General features: G+C 39.9%; 1 protein-coding gene across 4 annotated transcripts in view; it reads left to right on the forward strand.

The window, feature by feature from the left end:
* SMAD1 (SMAD family member 1) overlaps positions 1-23,039 on the forward strand; it is an 82,263-nt gene extending 59,224 nt beyond the window's left edge. For 2 of the 4 annotated variants that reach the window (XM_006062122.4, XM_006062124.4), the window contains exons 3-7: positions 2,790-3,047; positions 5,789-5,905; positions 11,087-11,308; positions 17,078-17,334; positions 21,669-23,039. In XM_006062122.4, coding sequence (XP_006062184.1) covers positions 2,790-3,047; positions 5,789-5,905; positions 11,087-11,308; positions 17,078-17,334; positions 21,669-21,812 — 998 coding nt within the window. In that variant the 3' untranslated portion in view covers positions 21,813-23,039. 4 annotated transcript variants of the gene reach the window in all.
* Positions 23,040-23,748: the final 709 nt, after the last annotated feature.

A 23,748-nucleotide genomic window follows, 5' to 3' on the forward strand; every position in this document is an offset into this window, starting at 1 on the left:
CAGACACAAGGGTGTATATGATTCCATTTATATGAAGATTTATACATTTTACTATAGATGTGTGATACCTCAATACCTTTTTTAAGTTTATTAAAATATACCTGTACCTACACCAGGAGTGGCAAAATCATCTCATCTTTTAATTGTCAGAGGTGAGAAAAAAGGTATTGATCTTGTCAAGTTCCTCTGTAGAGTGCTGCTTTGTTGTAGCTGGTGGTTCACTTCCGAGGTCACGTACAAAAGCTGATTGATCTCGCCTGTGGTGTACACCAAGGGCAGACCTGTGCTTTAGAGCCAGACCACTGCACACCAAACAACAGGTACACGGGGATACGTGTGCAGAGCATCCACCGGAGGTGCAGAAATACATTGCCTCCCCCTGCCTTCCGCTGCAGGCAACGGAGAAGAAAGAAATGCCCAGCTGTAAAACTGGAGGAGTCGCTGAAACAGGAGCCCAAGTAAGGGCGGTGGGGGGGGGGGGGGGCGGCGAGAGAAGAGAGACAGAGAATTGATTTTTCTGTTGCTGTCTGTGCTCCTGTTGGTAGGAGGGTTTACAGGCCAATATTTTCTAGCTTTTAAAGGTAAGCATCAGAATGGAGAAGTTATAGTAAGGTGACTATAAACACAAATTGGGAAGCAGTAATTCAAGTTGTAACAGCTGAAAGAAAAAGGGAAAAAGTGTTTGATTGTGTAGGTAACTTAAAGATACTGCACTAGTTCAGAGCATGTGTCTATTTTGGAATATATTGGGTTGACCAAAAAGTTCATCTTATGGAAAAACTCAAACGAACCTTCTAACCAACCCAGTGGATTTCTGTTGGTGTTGGGAAAGTGCTTGTGACTATTGGGAACTTTTTCTTCAACCAAAGTAGTTTACATTTCAAGTGATTCCTGAAAGGTAAAAGGAAGAATTATGTTTTTTCGTTTTCTTTTTTTCTCTTTGTAGGTTTTTTTAATTGGAGTATAATTGATTTCAGTGTTGTGCTTGTTGCAGATACACATCAAAGTGATTCTGCTGCATACATATATATACACACACATACATTCTTTTTCAGATTCTTTTCCATTATTAGTAACTATCATGCTTTTGATTTGGACAAACTCCATCGCTGTGTGAAAAAGGAAATACATTTATTACACTAAAAAGATTTGTTTCTAAAGGATTAAGTTGTAGGGAAATCAGTGAATTTTATGGAGGATTATGGAGACATTTAAGATGCAGCATATGAGACATTTTAACACCTTCAGAAACCGATTTTTACTTAATTTTCAGCTCATGCATAAGTTATAATCCAAGTGTTAAGAGCACTTTTTCCTATAGAAATGGTATAAGCCATGGATAGATTCACTGGAAGGCCCTCAAAAAATCTACTTAATTCTTAATGCCACTAAATACGGTTTCTTGGGGAAAGTGTATTCTGAGTCCTAATTTCTTGGGGAAAGTGTATTCTGAGTCCTAACTCCCAGTAAAATAACAGATTTTAAATCTCCTCCTTTCTCCTCTCGTGCAGTTTACCAAATGGACCGTTTTTCTCCTTCTAACCAAGGCCACGAGAGCAGTAGGGATTCCAGGGACCTTTATTTTTCGGGAGGAGCCATCTGGTGACCCTGGCAGGAAGCTTAGGAACAACCCAGTTAGGGTTCTGGTATCTGGCCCGCCCCTTCCCTTCTCATCGCCCTTGTAGTGGCTTTGCATCTGGAGTTTTCTGGAGATGGAGAACAACCCTGCTAATTATTGACTCCTTAGGTTCCTAACACACGGAGCTCTGGGGAGTGATTTGACTTGTTTGATTTCCTTCTCTACTAGGGCGTACATTTTTTTTGACCTTTGTACCTTGAGTGTTCAGTTGGTAAAATGCTGATTGTATTGCTTCCTTTGCCTATCAGGTGGTGATAAGGGTTGCTGAGAAGTGGTAAATGCACTCAGATCCTTAAAGGAAAGTGTTCATGAAGTGTGACTACTGGGACACGCTATAAAGCCTGTCCCACAAAATATTGCATTTTTATCTAATTAATTATCTTCATGGCGTTTGGATTTTATACTGCTCATTGTATTTATCCTCTCAACCTTAGTTATTATCAGCACACTTTCTTTGGTTTAAAGTGAGCTAACGTGTCCATTTAAAACATCTGTGGTGAGTGGGGACCACCCTTGTGGTTCAGTGGCTGGGATTTTGCCTTCAAATGCAGGGGGCACAGGTTCGATCCCTGGTGAGGGAGCTGAGATCCCAGGTGCCTCACAGCCAAAAAAATCAAAACATTAAACAGAAGCAATATTGTAACAAATTCAATAAAGACTTAATTTTAAAACATTTGTGGTGGATAATTCACAGCATTCAATAAATATTATTAACTCTTAAGTATGAAATCCTTTCCACCAGGGAGGTAAACTGGAATTATCAATGGCGATGTATGTTCTTAGTTGTACCTTGGGTTTTAGTGGGTGAGAAAATAAAGAATCAGGGAACTTTAACATTTTTCACGTCAAAGAATGTATTTTGCAGACTTTGCCTGGGCACTTGGTTGATGCTGCAGGTCTCGGGCTGGGCCGTCAATGATTCTGACCAATGATTCAGACCATCATCATTTTTACGGCATTTGTTCCCAAGTGGGAAATGGCTTTTCATTTGAATGGTGCTTTTGAGTTGGCAGCACGACAAGGTTCAAATAACTTGTTGTGACTTACGGATTATATTTCAACTTGGTTGTGTTTTAGTGTGACCTTATTAAAAGATTTTCATCATTCTCACTTTGGTCCCTCTTTTTCTTTTCTCTTTCCCCTTTTCCAGTTCTTCCTCCAGTACTGGTTCCAAGACACAGCGAATACAATCCTCAGCACAGCCTCTTAGCTCAGTTCCGCAACTTAGGGCAAAATGAGCCTCACATGCCACTCAACGCCACTTTCCCGGATTCTTTCCAGCAGCCCAACAGCCATCCGTTTCCTCATTCTCCCAACAGCAGTTACCCCAACTCTCCTGGAAGCAGCAGCAGCACGTACCCTCACTCTCCAACCAGCTCAGACCCAGGAAGCCCCTTTCAGATGCCAGGTAGGTTGCTGCATTCGGTAATGTTCTGTGGTCAGTGAGACGCATCATCACAGTGCCGTGGAGAAGCCAGGTTTCCTGGAATGGGGAGAGCTCACAAGCCTTGGGACGTGGCGCTGTGCTCTAAAACTCAGGATACAACTTTGAATGAAAGGAGACACCTTGTAGCCAAGCAAGGCGGTGTTTTATTTGTCCGGCACAGATGCTTGAATATGTTTTCGTGTTTGATTTTTGAAAGGTTTTGAAACAGCTGCATCCTTCTGGGAGTGGCATGGTTGTTCCAGCCTTTGCTCTTGATAAAAGCGAGCGGAAAAAAAATAGCACGCCACACACATTTGCTGTTTTCATGCCAGGAAAAAAAAAACCCTGTCATAAGTGCAACCTCAGAAAAGATATTTCCTGGGGGATCTCACACACACGCACCCCCACACACACTTAATTAAATTCGTTTAAGTGGTGATGTAATCCTGAGAAACATACACTTGAACAACGAAGGACTTGCAGCAGAAGTACTGGAAACCATCTGCTTGTTTACCTTAGCAAAGACAAAAGACCATTATCCTTCTGTAGGCTTCTCTGAGGGTGTAATGTCTGTCAATTAAATGATTAATTAGGACATTATATTTTTCGCGTTATAGGTTAATAAGCCAGCATCTCAGAACAATAAAAATGATTAGTGCCAGATTTCTAGCCAGTCAGCCTCACAGAGGGTACATTAAGCAAAGATGCACTTGACATCTATTAACATTTAAGAAGGGAAAATGTATGGGCAAGCATGTTTAACATATTGAAATGTTTGGGGGCAAATTTGAATTCGATAGCGGAGCTAGTGTCTTCTCAAAAATGGAAAAGTGGCCCCTACTTGATATTCTTATCGTTTATTTATGTACTTAGTGCTTTTTTGCATTTTAAGCCTGTTTATATTGAACTGGCTTGTTTTCAATCAGAAACTGTTTAAGATGAGGATGGGAGACAGATTTATTTCAAAATCCAACTCATATCATCTGGTGATTTCCTGTTTCCTCCTGGACCCGTTGAGTTTGAGGAACAGGTTAGAGTCAAGGTTAGATGTTTTGGGTGGCTTTGAAGCAGTGGCAGACTCAGGGTAGCCCCAAGAGTGGAAAATACTGAAGATCATTGCTTGAATTTACACTTTGTCCCTGGCTGTCAGGGATTGAGGCACAGGCCGAGTAGAGAAAATGTGGAGCAGAGAAAGCTGAAGGGGTGGGAGGAGGGCCTCACGGAGAGCGCAGAGCATCACCCATAGTATGCGGTCCTTCCCACTGGAGCTGAGGCCACAGGGAGGTGATGAAGTTTTCACCAGTCTGCTTGCAGAAATTTATTGGATTTGGTCTCAGAGGAGGCTCTTTGTCTTCGTTTTTGGCTGGAAATAAAACAGAGGCAGTGTTACAGCTGCAAGGAAGAAGCTGAATTTTAAAAAAGCGGTAGAAAGGGTAGAAAAGGCATCCGGATCAGGTCCCTGCGGTCCTGTCTCTGTGCTTGGTAGCAGCTGAGGGACGAGGGGGTGGGGGGTTGGGGAGACGGTGGAAGTGGCCAGGGTGTGATTCAGCTGGAGAGTCAGTCTGGGAAATCACTGAGAAACTCTGCAAGAGCCGTGTTAGCTTTTTCTATCTGGCGGTTGCCCCGAGTGGTGTCATCCAGGCTACTGGTTAAGGTGAAGCTGTGTTTCCTGCTCTGTCATATGTGCCAGATGGTACCATGGGCTCGCCATGGCCCTTTGAGGAACTTGTTTTTCCATCACAAAGGATTATTTGTGGGAAAACCATACCCTGTATTTTACTTAAGAAAGTACAAGACTGGGACTTCGCTGGTGGTCCAGTGGTTAAGACTCCTTCCAATGCAGGGGCTGTAGATTTCATACCTGGTCGGGGCGCTGAGGTCCCACATGCCTCGTGGCCAAAATAACCAAAACAGAAGCAACGTCATAACAAATTCAGTAAGGACTTAAAAATTGGTCCACGTCAAAAAAAAAATTAAAAGTGAAAAATGCAAAAGCACAAGACTTGTGTTAGTGTTGTTTCAAAAATCATGATGTTTGCATCTTATTTGCCAGTTGATTGTGAACTTTTCCAGAAGAAATGTATACAGAAATTCTGAAATAGAAGATAATTGTGACAAACTGATTTATTTCCTCTAATTCTGTTGCTAGAGACTATTTGAGTGGATAGGAAGTTAGGTGGTCCTGGCGGACTTCTTGAAGTCATGGGAAATTCAGAGTTTAAGTCAGTAAGTTGGCTGTCTTGAAACTCAGTTGGTAAATTCCTAAGAGCCCATAGATTTAATGCACGAGACCCTGCAGCTCCTTTTCTGAAGAAGCCCTGTGTAGCTTTCAAAAGTTTTCCATCCACCAGGGAAATGACAAAATGCGGAGGTCCTTTGAAGGTGGGTCGTGTGCAAGCACATTTAAATGCTCTTCTGATTGTTGTAAAAAGGAGTGATCCTGGGTAGGTAGACAGCGTCTAGAACTGGTATACGATGCTTTCCTCCCACTGAATTTTCACTGCAGTCCTAGAAGAATATGAGATGGTAACCATCTTCAAAAAGCATACCCCAAGCCCAGTGTTCAGTATCATCTAGTCTTCAGATGGGGACGGTGAAGTGGCCACTCAATCTTTTAAGAATTTCGGCATGGAAGAGAATATATGTTTTAAGCTTGTGTGCTTGTGTGTTTACTAAGGATAAACAAATCTTTTTTTTTTTTTTTTTTTTTCCAAATTTTGTAGCAGATACACCCCCACCTGCTTACCTGCCCCCTGAAGACCCCATGACCCAGGATGGCTCTCAACCCATGGACACAAATATGATGGCGCCTTCTCTGCCTTCAGAAATCAACAGAGGAGGTAGAATGCACTGCTGCTTCTTCTCTTTTTAGAGTCTGAAGTTCTCTGTCCAAATGTTGCTTTCTCTCACAAATTCTTTATTAGTCTTGAAAAAGATAGCTATTTGAAAAGGAGCACTTATAATAAGAGAATTTCAGTAGAAAGAATTCCTTGGATTAGAAATAAACCTTTTATATGAAGAACAGACACACCGATTTAGCTAATGAAAGTCTAAATATAATTGTGCAGCCATCTGTTTAGAGGCTTAGTACTTAATACTTCCAAATTGGTGATAAAAGAATATCTTTAAGTGAAAGACAAAGAGATGTTGAGGGGGGGAAAAAGTGAGTAAAAATTGAAGTAGAATTTTCACTGGTGATTTCCAGAGTGAAAAGTTCATATAACAAGGCTTTCCAAAAGCTTCTTTTGTTGTCAGGATAAATAGTCATAAGCCTCATCTTCCTTCTGGCCCTCATCTAGAATAGTGGCAGTGGAACCAAACTAACAGCATTTGTTCCCTGCGTGCATGCTTCAATTAAGGCAAATTGAAGGACTTCACAGGTGGCACAGCGGTAAAGAATCTGCCTACAATGAAGGAGACACGGGTTCAGTACCTGGGTTGGGAAGATCCCCTCGAGTAGGAAATGGCAACCCACTCCAGTATTCTTGCCTGGAGAATTCCATGGACAGAGGAGCCTGGCTGGCTACAGTCCGTGGGGTCACAAAGAGTCTGACATGACTTTGTGGCTAAAAAACAACAACGCAAATTGAAGGTAAAATACAAGTTCATTATTAGGTATGTCTTATTTCATTCTTTCAGTTCAGTCAGTCATGTCCAACTCTTTGCAACACCATGAATCACAGCACTCCAAGGCCTCCCTGTCCATCACCAACTCCCGGAGTTCACCCCAACTCATGTGCATTGAGTCGGTGATGCCATCCAGCTATCTCATCCTCTGTCGTCCCCTTTTCCTCCTGCCCCCAATCCCTCCCAGCATCAGGGTCTTTTCCAATGAGTCAACTCTTCACATCAGGTGGCCAAAGTATTGGAGTTTCAGCTTTAGCATCAGTCCTTCCAATGAACACCCAGGACTGATCTCCTTTAGAATGGACTGGTTGGATCTCCTTGCGGTCCAAGGGACTCTCAAGAGTGTTTTCTCCAACACCACAGTTCAAAAGCATCGATTCTTCGGTGCTCAGCTTTCTTCACAGTCCAACTCTCACATCCATATATGACCACTGGAAAAACCATACCCTTGACTAGATGGACCTTTATTGGCAAAGTAATGTCTCTGCTTTTCAATATGCTATCTAGGTTGGTCATAATTGCCTTCCAAGGAATAAGCGTCTTTTAATTTAATGGCTGCAGTCACCATCTGCCGTGATTTTGGAGCCCAAAAAGATAAAGTCTGACACTGTTTCCACTGTTTCTCCATCTATTTCCCATGAAGTGATGGGACCAGATGCCATGAACTTAGTTTTCTGAATGTTGAGCTGTAAGCCAACTTTTTCACTCTCCTCTTTCACTTTCATCAAGAGGCTTTTTAGTTCCTCTTCACTTTCTGCCATAAGGGTGGTGTCATCTGCATATCTGAGGTGATTGATATTTCTCCCGGCAATCTGGATTCCAGCTTGTGCTTCTTCCAGCCCAGCGTTTCTCATGATGTACTCCGCATAGAAGTTAAATAAGCAGGGTGACAATATACAGCCTTGATGTACTCCTTTGCCTATTTGGAATCAGTCTATTGCTCCATGTCCAGTTCTAACTGTTGCTTCCTGACCTGCATACAGATTTCTCAAGAGGCAGGTCAGGTGGTCTGGTATTCCCATCTCTTTCAGAATTTTCCACAGTTTATTGTGAACCACACAGTCAAAGGCTTTGGCATAGTCAATAAAGCAGAAATAGATGATGTTTTTCTGGAACTCTCTTGCTTTTTCCATGATCCAGCGGATGTTGGCAATTTGATCTCTGGTTCCTCTGCCTTTTCTAAAACAAGCTTGAACATCGGGAAGTTCACAGTTCACATATTGCTGAAGCCTGGCTTGGAGAATGTTGAGCATTATTTTACTAGTGTGTGAGATGAGTGCAATTGTGCGGTAGTTTGAGCATTCTTTGGCATTGCCTTTCTTTGGGATTGGAATGAAAACTGACCTTTTCCAGTCCTGTGGCCACTGCTGAGTTTTCCACATTTGCTGGCATATTGAGTGCAGCACTTTCACAGCATCATCTTTCAGGATTTGAAATAGCTCAACTGGAATTCCATCACCTCCACTAGCTTTGTTCGTAGTGATGCTTTCTAAGGCCCACTTGACTTCACATTCCAGGATATCTGGCTCTAGGTCAGTGATCACACCATCATGATTATCTGGGTCGTGAAGATCTTTTTTGTACAGTTCTTCTGTGTATTCTTGCCATCTCTTCTTAATATCTTCTGCTTCTGTTAGGTCTATACCATTTCTGTCCTTTATCAAGCCCATCTTTGCATGAAATGTTTCCTTGGTATCTCTAATTTTCTTGAAGAGATCCCTAGTCTTTCCCATTCTGTTGTTTTCTTCTATTTTTTTGCATTGATCACTGAGGAAGGCTTTCTTATATCTCCTTTCTATTCTTTGGAACTCTGCATTCAGATGCTTATATCTTTCCTTTTCTCCTTTGCTTTTCGCTTTTCTTCTTTTCACAGCTATTTGGAAGGCCTCCCCAAACAGCCATTTTGCCTTTTTGCATTTCTTTTCCATGGGGATGGTCTTGATCTCTGTCTCCTGTACAGTGTCATGAACCCCCATCCATAGTTCATCAGGCACTCTGTCTATCAGATCTAGTCCCTTAAATCTATTTCTCACTTCCACTGTATAATCATAAGGAATTTGATTTAGGTCATAGCTGAATGGTCTAGTTGTTTTCCCTACTTTCTTCAATTTAAGTCTGAATTTGGCAATAAGGAGTTCATGGTCTGAGCCCCAGTCAGCTCCCGGTCTTGTTTCTGCTGACTGTAATAGAGCTTCTCCATCTTTGGCTGCAAAGAATATAATCAATCTGATTTTGGTGTTGACCATCTGGTGATGTCCATGTGTAGAGTCTTCTCTTGTGTTATTGGAAGAGGGTGTTTGCTTTGACCAGTGAGAATTAGCACTTTTTAAAGTAAAGGACTGGAAATAACCTCAGACTTTGTCAGAAGTTACGGATATTTTTTTAAGGTTTTTGAAGTTGATGATGAACTCAGAGAACTTTACTTCAATGTTCAGTGGAAGTTAAATAAATTGGAAGTTACACCTTTTTAACGTGTAAACATTTCTTATATCTTTTTTATTGGCTTTGTGTTTTTTTACTGACTCTGGATTTTGATAATCTGTAAAGCATCCTCTCAAACATATGAGCTGACCAAGATTCTGGTTGGGGAAAATAACTCCTATCTCACACACCTTTGGAATGTGTATTTGGGGAACAGAAGAGAATGGGCACAGCCTGAAACAGTTACGAGCATGTGGACTTGCGGCCATGGTTGTTAAGCCAAAATGTCTGATTTCAGAAAACAGACCTTTAATTGGCTTTCAGATTTTTCCTTTAAATGGCTAAAAATTGCTTCCCCATTAGAAAGTAAGTTTACAGTTAATGTTTTTCTAAGGACTGCTGGCTTTATTGAACCTTGGTGGTTTTCCTGGAGCAGGGGGTCAGCACACTGCAGCCCACAGGCCACGTCAGCCTGTTGCCTATTTTATAAATAAAGCTTTATTGGGACGTAGCCATGTTTATTCATTACATATTATCTGTGGATGTTTTTGCACAGCTAGGGCACAGTTGAATAGCAGCCATAGAGATTGTGTAGCGTCTAAGACCTTACTGGCCTTTTACAGAAAAAAATTGTCAGTCTCCAAGCTAGATGAATAGTACTTTGAATGATCCTGGTAGCTGATTAAAGCCTTCTCTTAATGACGTTGCAGCCTTCTTTAAGATTTGGCCCCTGTATATCTGAAAGAACCTTGCTGATTGACATAATAGCTGATTGACATGGGATGACACTTAGCAATCATGGAAGATGGTGTTTGTTTTCAACTCACCTGCTTAAGTGTATAAAGCAGCGAACATATGGATGGATTTTTTAATGATTATTTTTCTTAATTTCTTTACCGTATTCTAAAGTAAAGGGTGTTTTAATATTCATGGAGGTTGATGTTCAGAACACAGAGGTCGTTCTCCTTTAACAGAGTTCATGCTTCAAACATGGATTTTCTTTCCTTTTTTTTTAAGTGATTGTATACTCCAGGCTTCATAAAAACTTCAGATCATTACATATTGGCAGAGTGGAAATATATGGTTTGTATTCCTGGAATCTCTAAAGCAGTGATATAAGAGGTTTTACTGCAGAAGGAACTTATCTTTAGAACCTTTTAGTTGCAAATGTTTAGAAGCATGTTCTGTTTGGAGATTTGTTAGTCTTAAGAGATTTGACTTAACAAGCTGCATCCTGTCAGTAAAGTTGGGTAATTTCCATTGTTGGCCCATTCTGGGAATGGAGAGACAAAACACACCTGCTCTGCATGACTTAAAGCAAATATAAGGAAGTTAGCATGAAATCTGGGTGAGAGAGATATGATTCATCCAGGAAGAATGGCCAGCTGGCAGGATTTCTTCCTGAGTTTGAGGACTGGAGCAAGGCTGTAACTGTGCGAGTTACTGGCAACGTGAAGTAAAGTAACTTTTTATCAATAATTAGAAACTGATTTTTCATTGCTTTGGAAAAGCATCGGCATACTGAGGCATTGTCCAGAGTCATTCCTTTTTTGTGCCAGCACCTTTGGCATATTTCCTGTCCTCTGTTGTTCTCTCCCCACTTGTTTTTTTCCCTTGCCACTTGTTGCCTTTCTTTAGATGGTGAGCCAGGGTCAGTGGTGGGGTCGTTTCCATTTTGGCAAATTATAGAGCCAGCAGCGTCCTGGGAGTGTCCAGCACATACTGCTGGCGTGCCTAGCTGCCGTCTTGTTGATCTGATAGCCATCAGAGAATATTATCTTCCAATGGAAGGTGAATGCCCCACTTAGCAAGGAGTCCCTGCTTCCGAGACCAGAGATAAACTCGACCTGATACTAGCGGTGGCTGTGTCGCGTCTTCATCCCATGACCCTGAGCCAACTTTACGCCGCAGCTTCAGTTTTCCAACGCCCGGGGCGCTCCCCGTGGGTGACTCTAAGCTTTCCTTTCTTTCAGATGTTCAGGCGGTTGCTTATGAGGAGCCGAAACACTGGTGCTCTATTGTCTACTATGAGCTCAACAATCGTGTGGGCGAAGCGTTCCATGCCTCCTCCACGAGCGTGTTGGTGGATGGTTTCACCGATCCTTCCAACAACAAGAACCGCTTCTGCCTCGGGCTGCTGTCCAACGTTAACCGGAATTCCACCATTGAAAACACGAGGCGGCACATCGGGAAAGGTGAGCCTTCGCTGGAGCTTCTCTTGAATGGTCTGTCTGTCGCGTTCTCCTTCCCCCAGAACTGACGGGCAGTCATTCTGGAGCCAACACCAGATAATATACACCTGCTCCAGTTTGTAAATACTTTTTCAGTTTGTGTCGTCAGGAAGTTCTTCATTTCCCAATCAGTGATTTTTGTGGTCTACTGACTCATAATTTTTATTTAATTAGTTTAAATTGTGATTTGCTATTTGGGGATACTATTCTATCATATGTTTTGCTGCAGAATGAAATAGCTGTTAAAAATTCTTTACAACCTAAAACTAAAAGCAAATGTAAACAAGTAAACGCTAATGTATTTTAAGTGGAATACATTAACTCACTGGACAAATAAACTTCAAGATAACTTATGAATATAATAGTAATGCAGGAGACCTGGGTTCAATCCCAGGGTTGGGAAGATCCCCTGGAGTAGGAAATGGCAACCCTCTCCAGTATTCTTACCTGGGAAATCCCATGGACAAAAGAGCCTGGTGAGTTGCAGTCCATGGGGTCGCAAAGAGTCGGACACAACTGAGCGACTAACATAGCATTTGCATATCCTTGGCCTGGACCAGGTAAGGTAGAGGGCCAACAAACATATCCTGAACTCTTTTGAGTGCTCTTGATTATTTAGTGGCAGAATGAAGGAAACAGTTACGGAACTTTAAGATGTATTCATATTATAAAATTAAGCAAATGAGTGAATGTGTGGATGTTGTGGGGAACCTGGGTTTTCACTGGTATAAGAGACATACAGGTGTGGAGGAGGGTAAAAAATAAACCCTGTGGAAGTTTTAGTGTGAAGTTATGCTTTTAGTAGTGTGTATGTGTGTGTGCGTGCATGTTTGTGGTCTCCAGTATATGTGTGTGTATGAAGGCCTATGTATTGGGTTGGCCAAAAAGTTCGGATTTTTTTCCATGTTACAGAAAAAGCCAAACGAACTTTTGGACCAATCCAATAGATGTGTTTCTGCGTGCATGTAGTTTCTGATTCATCTATTGGGTTCGATCTGTATGCATATAGTTTTCGATTCATGTGCTGAAAGGGTCAAGAGGCAAAGATACCCAGCAGTAGTAAGCACATACAGTGATCAGATCATCATTTCTTGACACCATGCTGCTAGAGAGGAACCCAGACTGTGGAGAAAGGGCTGACTTCAAGGCTGGAACAGGTGGGCACAAGATGAGTATAGAATGTTTTGTTACGTCTGAAAGTAAAGAAATACTTATGCACGATGGAGGCATGTCACAGGAGCCAACTTGGAGTGATTTCCACTGCCAGCTTGGATAATTGAAACACTGAAATAATTAAATACAGTGATGAGTTTTAAACCACTGGAGAACAATAGTAATTCGTAAGTCCATGCCAATAATAGATAAGTAAATGAATGGCGAAGGCTGATGGCTAAATATAGTGTGAGTTGGTGGAAAGTCTCCATTTTGCAGCCCATCAGGCAAGAATCATCAATGGATGATAAGCATAGAGAGAATTTTTTAATGAGAATCTGATCAAAATTACCATCACCAGTGAGAGACAGGTGGCAATCATATGTCTGCAGCTGTGGTACCCTGATGAGGAGGTAACATCACCTACAGAGAATCTCCGTTGAGAATGCAAATCTGAATCTAATCACAGGGTACCTTCAGACAAACCACAGATGAGGAACATTCTATTAAAAAGGGTGAGGAGGGACTGTATTCTTCCGAAATATCAATGTCAAAAGACAAAAATGTGAAAATATTCCAAACTAAAAGAGGCTAATGAGATACCACAGCTCTGTAGTAATCTGACCGTGGACATGATCCTGTACCAGACAGGGAAAAAAAAATACTACAAAGATTATTACTGGGGTTAGCAGACAAAGTTAGAATATGAGTGGTAGAAAGGATAGACATGGTGTATCAATGTTAGGTGCACTGGCATTGCTAACTGTGCTGTGGCTTGTAAGAGAAAACTCCTGATTTTAGGAAATGCACACTTAAGTATTTAGGGGTAAAGGGCCATCGTGAAATGGTTCAAGAAGAAATGATATATGTCTTTTATATTTATAGATCAATAGAGAGAGCTATCTATCCATCTGAGAGTCCTGTGTCAGAATATATACACATGTGTGTGTGTATGAGGGTGTGTGTGGAAGAATAGACAGAGGGCGGTACCCATGGTGAACATATGGAGCAAATTGTCACAACAGATGAATCTGGATAATGGTTCTATGGGTGTTCTTTGTTCTGCTTTTCTTTGTTGTTTGTTCTCTGCCTATACGTTTGAAATTGTTTCCAGAGTAAAAACTTTTTAAATGACCTCTTGTGAAATTTAAACCAAATTAAAAGGTTTTTTAATAGATCCTTAAAAGACATTGGAGATGCAGTTGAGCATTTAATCCTGGAAACAAAAATAACTCCTCATAAAGCAGGAATTGATAGACAGTTTCTTAGTATGGTTAAGGCCAAAAAAAAAAAATCTAAACTACACATGTAATGATAGAATGCCAGAACTTAGGTTCATAGCATATAGATACCTTCCTGTGGTCTGTAAACCCCTGAAACTATATATAAACACAGTTTTGCATATATTTGGGACAGAGGAACATATTTTTCATTCTGTTCTAAAGTTGACCGTTACTGCACAGTAGTAAAAAGCCATTGTACTCTGGAACATTGCTAATGACAATTAGGAAGAAAACACGGATTCTGGGGATGCTGCTAAAATTGTTCCAGATGCCTTGACTAGAAGCGCTCAAATGAAGATTTATAAATAATGGAAATAAGCCAAAATTATCATCATTTGCAGATGAAATGATTAATTGATATTAAATGATAATATTCTTGGGATTGGCTCTTGAAGTGAAATTAGAAGGCCAAAAATTCTTCATGTATTTTGCCAAATTACTTTCCAGGAAATTTTTGTTAATTTTCAGTCATACCAAAAACTTATGAGTGTCCTTCCATTTTTACTCATTCAAAATTACTTACAGTGATTGTGTCTAGTAAAATGATAGGATTGTTTATCTAGAAACTACTAAAGAATCTATTTTTAGAAATTGTATGTCAGTTCTCTTTAATCTGGCAATAACTAGTTAGAAAAATATAATGGAGAGAAAAAAAAATCACATTCTCAGTAGCAACAGAATGCATAAATAACCTGAACCAGCGATATATGAGAATTATATAAAGAAAACCAGATTTAACTGAGAAAGAAAATTTGAATAAATAAATGGCAGTCAATGTTCCTAAAAGAGAAGACTTAATATGATGAGAGCATTATAAGGCTATTCTAATTTTTCCTAATTTAATTCATAGTTTAAAACAATCCATGTCAGAATCACAGTGTGATGTTTTTTGAAAGTTGAAAGATGTATATTCTGCATATTATCTGGAAGTATGCATTAAAGGGGCTTCCCTGGTGCTTCAGATGGTAAAGAATCTGCCTGCAATTTCAGAGACTCGGGTTGGATCCCTGGGTATACGTTAGTGAAAATAGCTAAATTTTTCAATGAAGGAGTAAAGAAAAGAATCTTGAGGTGGGGGTTAATAAAAGATTATGAAGCTACAGTTAAATCAATGTGTAGACAAAGCAATAGAATAAAATAAATTCAGACTGGACTATATATAAAAGTTTAATGTGTGTTAAATGAAACCAAACAAATGGGTAGACTGTTTCAATGGTCCTGTAATAACAAAGTTAGCTTTGCAGGAAGGCTAAGAGTTCAAATCCTGACCTCATTCCACAAATGCAGGTAGATTAATGAGTTGAATTATTTTATGGCAAGCTATTGAAAAGTTTGAAGAAAATAAACTGATCAGAGAGGCAGAGATTTTCTAAGCGTAAAAAGCAATAGAAAAGTTTACAAGAGATTTGTCTGCTTAGAAATTTCAGTTGCTTCATTTGCTATTATCTTCTCCCATTCTGACAACCCAGAGGGATGGAATGGGGAGGGAGGAGGGAGGAGGGTTCAGGATGGGGAACACATGTATACCTGTGGCGGATTCATTTTGATATTTGGCAAAACTAATACAGTTATGTAAAGTTTAAAAATAAAATAAAATTAAAAAAAAAAAAAGAAATTTCAAACTTCTGTGGGTTAAAGAAAAACAATAGCATGAACAAAATCAAAAGACAAAGGACTAGCAGGGAAACAAATAGGAAATAAATTATTTATATCTTTCCTATATGTGCAGCTCATAAAAAATATTAAAATACTGGAACTCCAATGGGATAAATAGGTAAGAAATATGAACAGTAAATCCACAAGAGAAACACAGATGGTGAGTAAGCAGAGGAGCACTATCGAGATTCAGTGCAAATTAAAACAATATTGTTTTCCAGCTATAAATTAGGGGAATTTTGTTGTGTTTGAAACTCAGACTCAGTACTGGCGTGGGTGAAATAAGAAAGGCACACATCTCCTGCTGGAGACATGTAAATTGATAATTGCTCTCTGGCAAAGTGAATCAAAAGCCTTTGATCCAATGACTTAACTTTCAGGAGTCTCTCTTAAGGATATTATCAAGAATTATGCGGCAACATTGATCATGGCATTGTTATAACAGAAAATTAGCAATGACAGAATGGTCCAGTAATGGGAGAATCCTTTAAATAAATTGTTGTATTCATTCAGTCATGGAAATGTGTTAAATGTTTGCAAAGAAAGTTTGGTGATACCCAAGACCCAAAATGATGTGTATTCATAGTTATTACCTCTGGGCCACTAAAGGAGTGATCATGTGTTCTGCTTCTTTATATTTTGCTTCACTTTCTAAATTTTCTAAAATGAAAATTCCTCATTTTTATAATCAGGAAAAAGTAAAAAAACAAACACACACACCCTCAAATTGTTTTCTCTACATCAGACAGAAAAATGGGCTTCTGCTCCAGCGGCGGTTTAATTGTTACAGGAATCTTAGCCATTGTGTATACTTATAAACACAGCACACAGTATTTTGGATGAGACAATAGTTTTAGCACTGACTAAGCCTTGCCAGAGTTACCTGCGAGGTCCATTGTTGAAAGCCACATGGGATGTGACTCTGTTTGCTGGGTGGCCTGTAATGATATGGGGCTTTGTCAGAGTGGGGTTTTTTTTTCCCCTTTCATTTTTTTTTTTAAGGATTGGATAAGATCAATTTCCTACACTCCTGGCACTCAAGATCTCACCGGAAGAAGTTTGGAACAGATAATAATTCAGCGAGATCATATTCTACACTGAATTATTTTTTCTGGGCTTTTTTCCCTGGACCTTTCCTTCTTTCCGCTCTCAGCAATACTTCCTCCACCTCTGGTTTTCTGGTTCTTTTACTCCTCTTGATCCTCCCTTTCCTTACCCTAAAAGTTTTTGAACAGCTTAGCTGCAAAATAAATACGAGAGAGCTTATGTGATGAATATGTGTAGGATCCCATAATCAAGTCCAGCTTTCTTATGCTATATTTTTTAAGTGAGACTGTGCTCTCAATCCATGGCCAAATAGGGCATTCAATGCTTTGAAAATGAAATTGCTATCCTCTGTTAACTGGTTTTTAAGTTAACACACTTTGCTGTGTTATTAAATATTTTCTCGAAATTGTCTAGACAGGCATGTTGGCATACGGGCTTTATATGAACTGATATCGTTAACTAAGATTTTATCAATTGTGTAAGACTTAGGGAATGTTTATCTAATAACCATGTAAATTTACATTCTGAAGCTACCGCGATGCTTGTCAGCTGTGAAAAACAATAATAACCACACTCTACGCTTGTCTTCCTGCAGGAGTTCATCTTTATTATGTCGGAGGCGAGGTATATGCCGAGTGCCTCAGTGACAGTAGTATTTTTGTGCAAAGTCGGAACTGCAACTACCATCACGGATTTCATCCCACCACCGTTTGCAAGATCCCGAGTGGGTGTAGTTTGAAAATTTTTAATAACCAAGAGTTTGCTCAGTTACTGGCACAGTCTGTGAACCACGGCTTCGAGACGGTCTATGAGCTCACAAAAATGTGCACTATTCGCATGAGCTTTGTGAAGGTAAGTGGTTCTGGTTCCTCTGGTCAGGGTTTAATGCACTTCTGCATTATATGTAAATCTGTATCCTCTTGATATATGTCTGTAGACACCAACTTATTATCTAGCCATTTTAACCTTTAATAAGAGGTCACCTATTGGGAAAATATCATTGGAATGTAGGAGTGTTTGTGTTAAATGTTAATAATAGCAGGTTTTTAAAAACTTTTCCTTATTTGAGTAGTGCTATTTTATCTATTGTAATATTATTAGAATATGTTATATATATATAACATATATACTCTAAATGCATGGTTGTCTTATGAGATCAATCCTGTAAACACAACCCTCTTTTTTTTAATTCTATATTTGTTAGTATTTTTATGATGATAAACACTTGGTACTTTTGTTTCAACAGTAAGCAAGTGATTTTTTTTTGTAGAGTCAAAGGTTTTTTTGAAAGTGAAAGTTTGCCACACTAGGATTTATTTTTGATTGGTCCAGGATATTTTTTAGTGGTTCCAGCAAAGCTTGTGATTTTGTTATAATTCAAGAGTTTAATAAGGCCCTTGCCTCAGCACTAAGATTGTGCTGTTAGGTTTGAGGAGGGTCAAGGTTACAGACATTGTTCACTAGAAGTGACCTCTTTGCTGCCTCTTCTTCTGCCACTGAGAAGTAAAAATTTTAAGATGCCATCAAAGTATAAAAAATAGTTCAAATATACGATTAAATTTATAAGTCAGTAGGTGGCTCAGTGGTAAAGAATCCACGTGCAACACAGGAGATGTAGGTTCGGTCCCTGGGTCAGGAAGATCCCCTGGAGAGGGAAATGGCAACCCACCCCAGTGTTCTTGCTTGGAAAACCCCACGGACAGAGGAGCCTGGCAGGCTTCAGTCCATGGAGTCACAGGAGAGTCAGACACAACTTGGCACCTAAGGCACCTAAACCACCACCAGCAACAACTTACTATGGCTGACTTGTCTCTGAATTCTCAAACATAGACTTTCCTCCTCTGTTACCCTGAGCAGCAAAACTAATTATATATTTGGGCAAGGCAAATCACCTTTCATGTCCTCTCCTCAGAAGCTCACTGAACTTGTTGTTAGACCTGTTCTGTGATGAATTTATTACAGAGGATAATTTCAGAACCTTACTTTGTTAATCATCCTTTACATCAAAGATAACTTTCCCTGAAAATCATTTTTTCCCTACTTCTCTGAGTCATGTTAGGAGAGTTTCACTGTGTTGTCTTAGTGTTTGTTTTCTTGAAACATAATTCAGCAGTTTCTTATAGCCGAGTCTGGTACCTTTCAAATATTAAAGGAGATTTTCTACCTTTTAGAGAGGTTTTCCTATATGCTGTATACCTATGAGACCACAAAGAGCTTTCGCATCCATTATTAATATGCATGGTTTAATTTTTTTTTAACCTTTTAAAGTTTTTTTTTTATTGACCCATTTTAAACATCTGTATTGAATTTGTTAGTATTACTTCTGTTTTATCATTTGGTTTTTTGGGTCACAAGGCATGTGGGATCTTGGCTCCCTGACCGGGGATCGAACCCATAGCCCCTGCATTGGAAGGCAAAGTCTTAACCACTGGACCACCAGTTGTAGTTCTTCAGTCACTAAGTTGTGTCTGACACTTTTCAGCCCCTTGGACTGCACCTCGGCAGGCTTCCCTGTCCTCCGTCTCCCGGAGTTTGCTCAAACTCACGTCCATTGAGGTGGTGATGCCATCCAGCCATCTCATCCTCTGTCATCCCCTTCTCCTCCTGCCTTCAGTCTTTCCCAACATCAGGGACCAACAGGGAAGTCCCTAATTTCTGACTTAGCATTTTGACTAAAGTGAATTTAAAATTAGGATGATGACTTGCCAGCATTGTGTTTATTGTTTTTGTTGATAGGGAGGAAATACAATAAAACGTGAAGATCCATGTTCTTACTCTGTCATGTGATTAAGGCCCAGAGATTCCTTCCTGACCCCCCTGTTCATTATCTTTAAAATGGGTGGCTGTAGTTAGGGAACTGGGGTCCTTTGATGAGTCCATTATCACTATCAAAGGACCACTCTAAGAGAACTTAACGACTGTAATGCTCCAATTGACTTTCTTCTCAAACTTATCTCTTATTGATTACCCAATCAATTTTAATAATTTTACTTTTACAGATTTTTAATTATTTACTTTTACACAAGTGAAAACCACCTTTACACTAATAAAGAGTGTTTATAATCAAAGATATGCATTAAAAATAGATTAGTATTTCATTCATTCAGCAAACATTTTTTAGCACCATTCCAAAATAGCAATACAAAGATAATAAAACACCTAAAGTCTCTAGCTTCAAGATTCTGATGGCTCAGTCTATGTTTAATTATAATATAAATTGATAAGTACTGGAATGAAGGGTTATACAAGCTATAAAGGACAAGGCTGAGAAGCTAGATTTGGAGAGTTAAACATTTTAACCTCTTGCTGACACGATAAAGGGCAGCTACTTACTACATTAGCAACAAAAAATGTGATCACTGTATAGTCTTGTTCTTTATTAGCATAAGCACTACATACTCTTCCCTCAGCATCTTAGAGAAAGGATAGAAACCATTTTAATAATGTTAAGAGCTGATTTTGTACTATTTTGTGAAGATGATCAATTTTGGACTTTAAGCATGTATTTTATAGATTATTTGCACAGTAAACTCCCCATATGTGAAAATTCTAAGTCATTTCAGCTCAACAAGCATCTCTAAAGCTTCTGCTTTGTGCTGATCACTCTGCTAGATGTTTGAGAAGAAAAAGAAGTGAGATCTGGTCTCTACCTTCAAAGAACTTACTGTCCAGTGCAGGAAACATGGACTTAAACCTTCTCATTAAAGTTAGCAGTATGTTGATATATTTACAGATGCATGGATGTTTATACCTATGCGGTGCATGTATTTCAAGTTTCTTCTTGAAGTTCTGATATTCAGATACATGTCTTGAAATTCCTGAGATAGATAAAGAGAACCCAGCCTTCTCTGACATCTCTCAGGAAGAAAGGGTTTATCAGTATCTCATATGCCGTCATCCACCACACCTGTAAGGATTTGATGTTTGCAATAGCAAAATTATTTTTCTCTTTTTCATAGAGACTTTTCTTCTGTCAACTTTCATGTCCTAATTCAGTAATCCTGAAGGTCTCTGGCAAGCTACCCTCTTGTACAAATGATCCAAGTCACTGGTTGCTGCTGCTAAGTCGCTTCAGTCGTGTCCAACTCTGTGTGACCCCATAGACGGCAGCCCACCAGGCTCCCCCATCCCTGGGATTCTCCAGGCAAGAACACTGGAGTGGGTTGCCATTCCCTTCTCCAGTGCGTGAAAGTGAAGTCGCTCAGTCTTGTCTGACCCTTCAAGACCCCAACCCCATGGACTGCAGCCCACCAGGCTCCTCCGTCCATGGGATTTTCCAGGCAAGAGTACTGGAGTGGGGTGCCACTGCCTTCTCCGAAGTCTCTGGTTAGGTGTTACTAATAGATTTTTGGATACTTACGTGCTCCTGCCAGATTTGCTTCGAGATCAGAAGGTCAGGAGCTCTGTGTTAGCAAGGAAACTGTCAGTGGCTGAATAGGGAGAAACAGAATGTCAGTTTGTCTTACATACCTTTTTTTCTTATTTTCTTGATGATAAGATAAGAGTTTAAGAATCCCTGTCCTCACAAGGATGAGTAACATGATGGACAATGAAAATGAGAGCTACAGAGTGGCTATTACAGCAGCCTTGTAATGTACTTTGGGCTTCTGTGGTGGCCCAGACCGTAGAGAATCTGTCTGCAGTGCAGGAGACATGGGTTCAATCCCCGGGTTGGAAAGATTCCCTGGAGAAGAGAATGGCAACCCACTCCAGTATTCTTATCTGGAGAATTCCATGGGCAGAAGTGCCTGGCGGGCTGCAGTCCTTGGGATCACAAAGAGTCGAACACGACTGAGTCGGACACTTAATAATGTAGTTTAAAATTTTCATTCCCCGAGACTTGTACTTTTTTTTTTTTTTTTTTTTAATTTTTTTGGCCGTACTGCATAACATGCAGGATCGTAAATTCCCCAACCAGGGATCCAGCCCGAGCCCCCTGCCGTGGAAATGCAGAGTATTAACCACTGGACCACCAGGGAAGTCCCCTAAGACCAGTACTACTTAATCTGGAATCCACATATGGTCTTTGGGGAGCTATGAAATTGTCTGCCAAATCATGTGTACACATTTGCGTTGTGAAGAGAACCATATCTTTAATGGGAGTGTCCGGTTGTGTGAGCTGTTCTTACTCGGTAAGGTGAACCACTGAGTCAAGCAGGTTCAATGACTCCCGCTGTTGTTTCCAGGGCTGGGGAGCAGAATACCACCGCCAGGATGTTACCAGCACCCCCTGCTGGATCGAGATCCATCTGCACGGCCCCCTCCAGTGGCTGGATAAAGTTCTTACCCAGATGGGCTCGCCTCATAACCCTATTTCATCTGTGTCTTAAACGCCTCAGGCTTCTGCCTCTGGAAAACTATTGAGCCTTGCATGTACTTGAAGGATGGATGAGTCAGACAACCATCTGAACTGACAAAGGAGCCTTGACAATACTTGACCTCTGTGACCAACTGTCGGATTCAGAAATTAAAAACCGGGGTAACATACTGTTGATATCAAGAACCTGTTTAGTTTACATTGTAACATTGGATTGTAAAATCAACTAAAATGCATACTTTTTAGCAGGACTTTGTGTATAGTTAAAGGAGAGAAGGCCAAGCCAGGGACAAATCACCTATTGGAAAAACGATCCTAAGAGAGTCTTTTGTGTTTGGCACTTTAAGGTCATCGTTTGGCAGAAGTTAAGCATTAATAGTCTTTCTGACGTGTGTTTTTATCAGGTTTAGAGCCTGCGTGGAGTCTTCTCTTCGTGGGTTTTCATAATATTTTAAAACTATTCGTTTAGTAAAGGTTTTTGTTTGTTTTTTAAGTAAAGGTTAATCTTGGTGATATACATAGTAATCTTTCTAAAATTGTATGCTGACCATAATGCTGTCAGAATAATGTTAGACATACGCTCTTTGCTAAATATATATGTACAGAATATTTGAAAGTTAAGAATTGATTAGACTAGTGGGTTTTAGGAGTATTGAAGGGGGCGGGGGAGAGGGAAATGACAAATGTAGAATATACTGTAAAAATTCAGTTTGTTGCTTTAAAGAAACAAGCTAATGTCTGAATTTTGCTGTGTTTCAATTTTTTAGAGATTTTATCCTTTTTTTTGCATCTTCTATCTCATCTTCTCCAAAAAAAAAAAAAAAAAAGAAGTTGTGCAGCTGGTTAATTCATGTAACTGTGAGAGCAAATGAATAATTCCTTCTGTTCTGAAATTGACTGCCTATGTATTTCAATACCAGTTGAATGGAGTTGCTTGAATTTAATAAGGAGTTTTTATGGAGTTTACAGTACAGAAATAGGCTTTAATTTTCAAGTGAATTATTTGCCAAACCTAGTAACTCTGTTAAATATTTGGAGGATTTAAAGAAATCCCTGTTTAAACCAATTTCAAACTTTAAAAAAAATTTTTTTGTACTATGTTTGGTTTTATTTTTCTTCTGCTAATCTTTTATATTCACTTACGCTCTCATACATTGAGTACTTTTATTCCAAAACTAGTGGGTTTTCTCTACTGGAAATTTTAAATAAACATGTCATTATTGCTTACTTTGATTAAAAATTTGTTGTTTCCTTTCTTCACACGTAAGATTTTAGGATTCATAAAATTCACTACTCTCGAGAGATTTTTCTCAAATATTCTTTGCCAAACATAACTAAATGACTAAAAAACTAAATTGCAGAGGCAGGGAGACTTAATCATGAAAAGAGCAGTGCGTGTCTGTTCAGTCACTAAATCATGTCTGACTCTCTGCGACCCCATGGACTGTAGCCCGCCAGGCTCCTCTGTCCATGGGATTCTCCAGGTGAGCATACTGGAGTGGGTTGCCATTTCCTCCTCCAGGGGATCTTCCCAACCCAGGGATGGGACCCCAGTCTCCCAGGTCTCCTGCGTTGGCAGGCAGAATCTTAACCATTGCGCCACTTGGGAAGCCCAAAAAGAGCAGAGTCACTTTAAATCAGAAAAGAAAGGATATAAAGGAACTTTAAATGTGAAGAAAAAAACAGACTTGCTGAACTTGGAATTCCGGATCTAAATGCACAACATTTTTTTATGTGAGGAATTTCAGCAACAGCTGTTATTGGTGGGTACTTCTCAGTCAACCAGAAGCCCCAGTTACTAAATGTCAAATGAGGATGCAAGGGTGACTATGAAAAGATGTGGGAGGAGGAAGGAAAACTGAAATTGCAACTGGACAGAATGATTGCCTCTGCCATCTCCTGGGGACTGGGCTGATCCCATTCTGTCTCTCGGCCCCACCCTACTCCCA

Source organism: Bubalus bubalis, chromosome 17 (assembly GCF_019923935.1).
Source record: "Bubalus bubalis isolate 160015118507 breed Murrah chromosome 17, NDDB_SH_1, whole genome shotgun sequence".
NCBI lineage: Eukaryota > Metazoa > Chordata > Mammalia > Artiodactyla > Bovidae > Bubalus > Bubalus bubalis.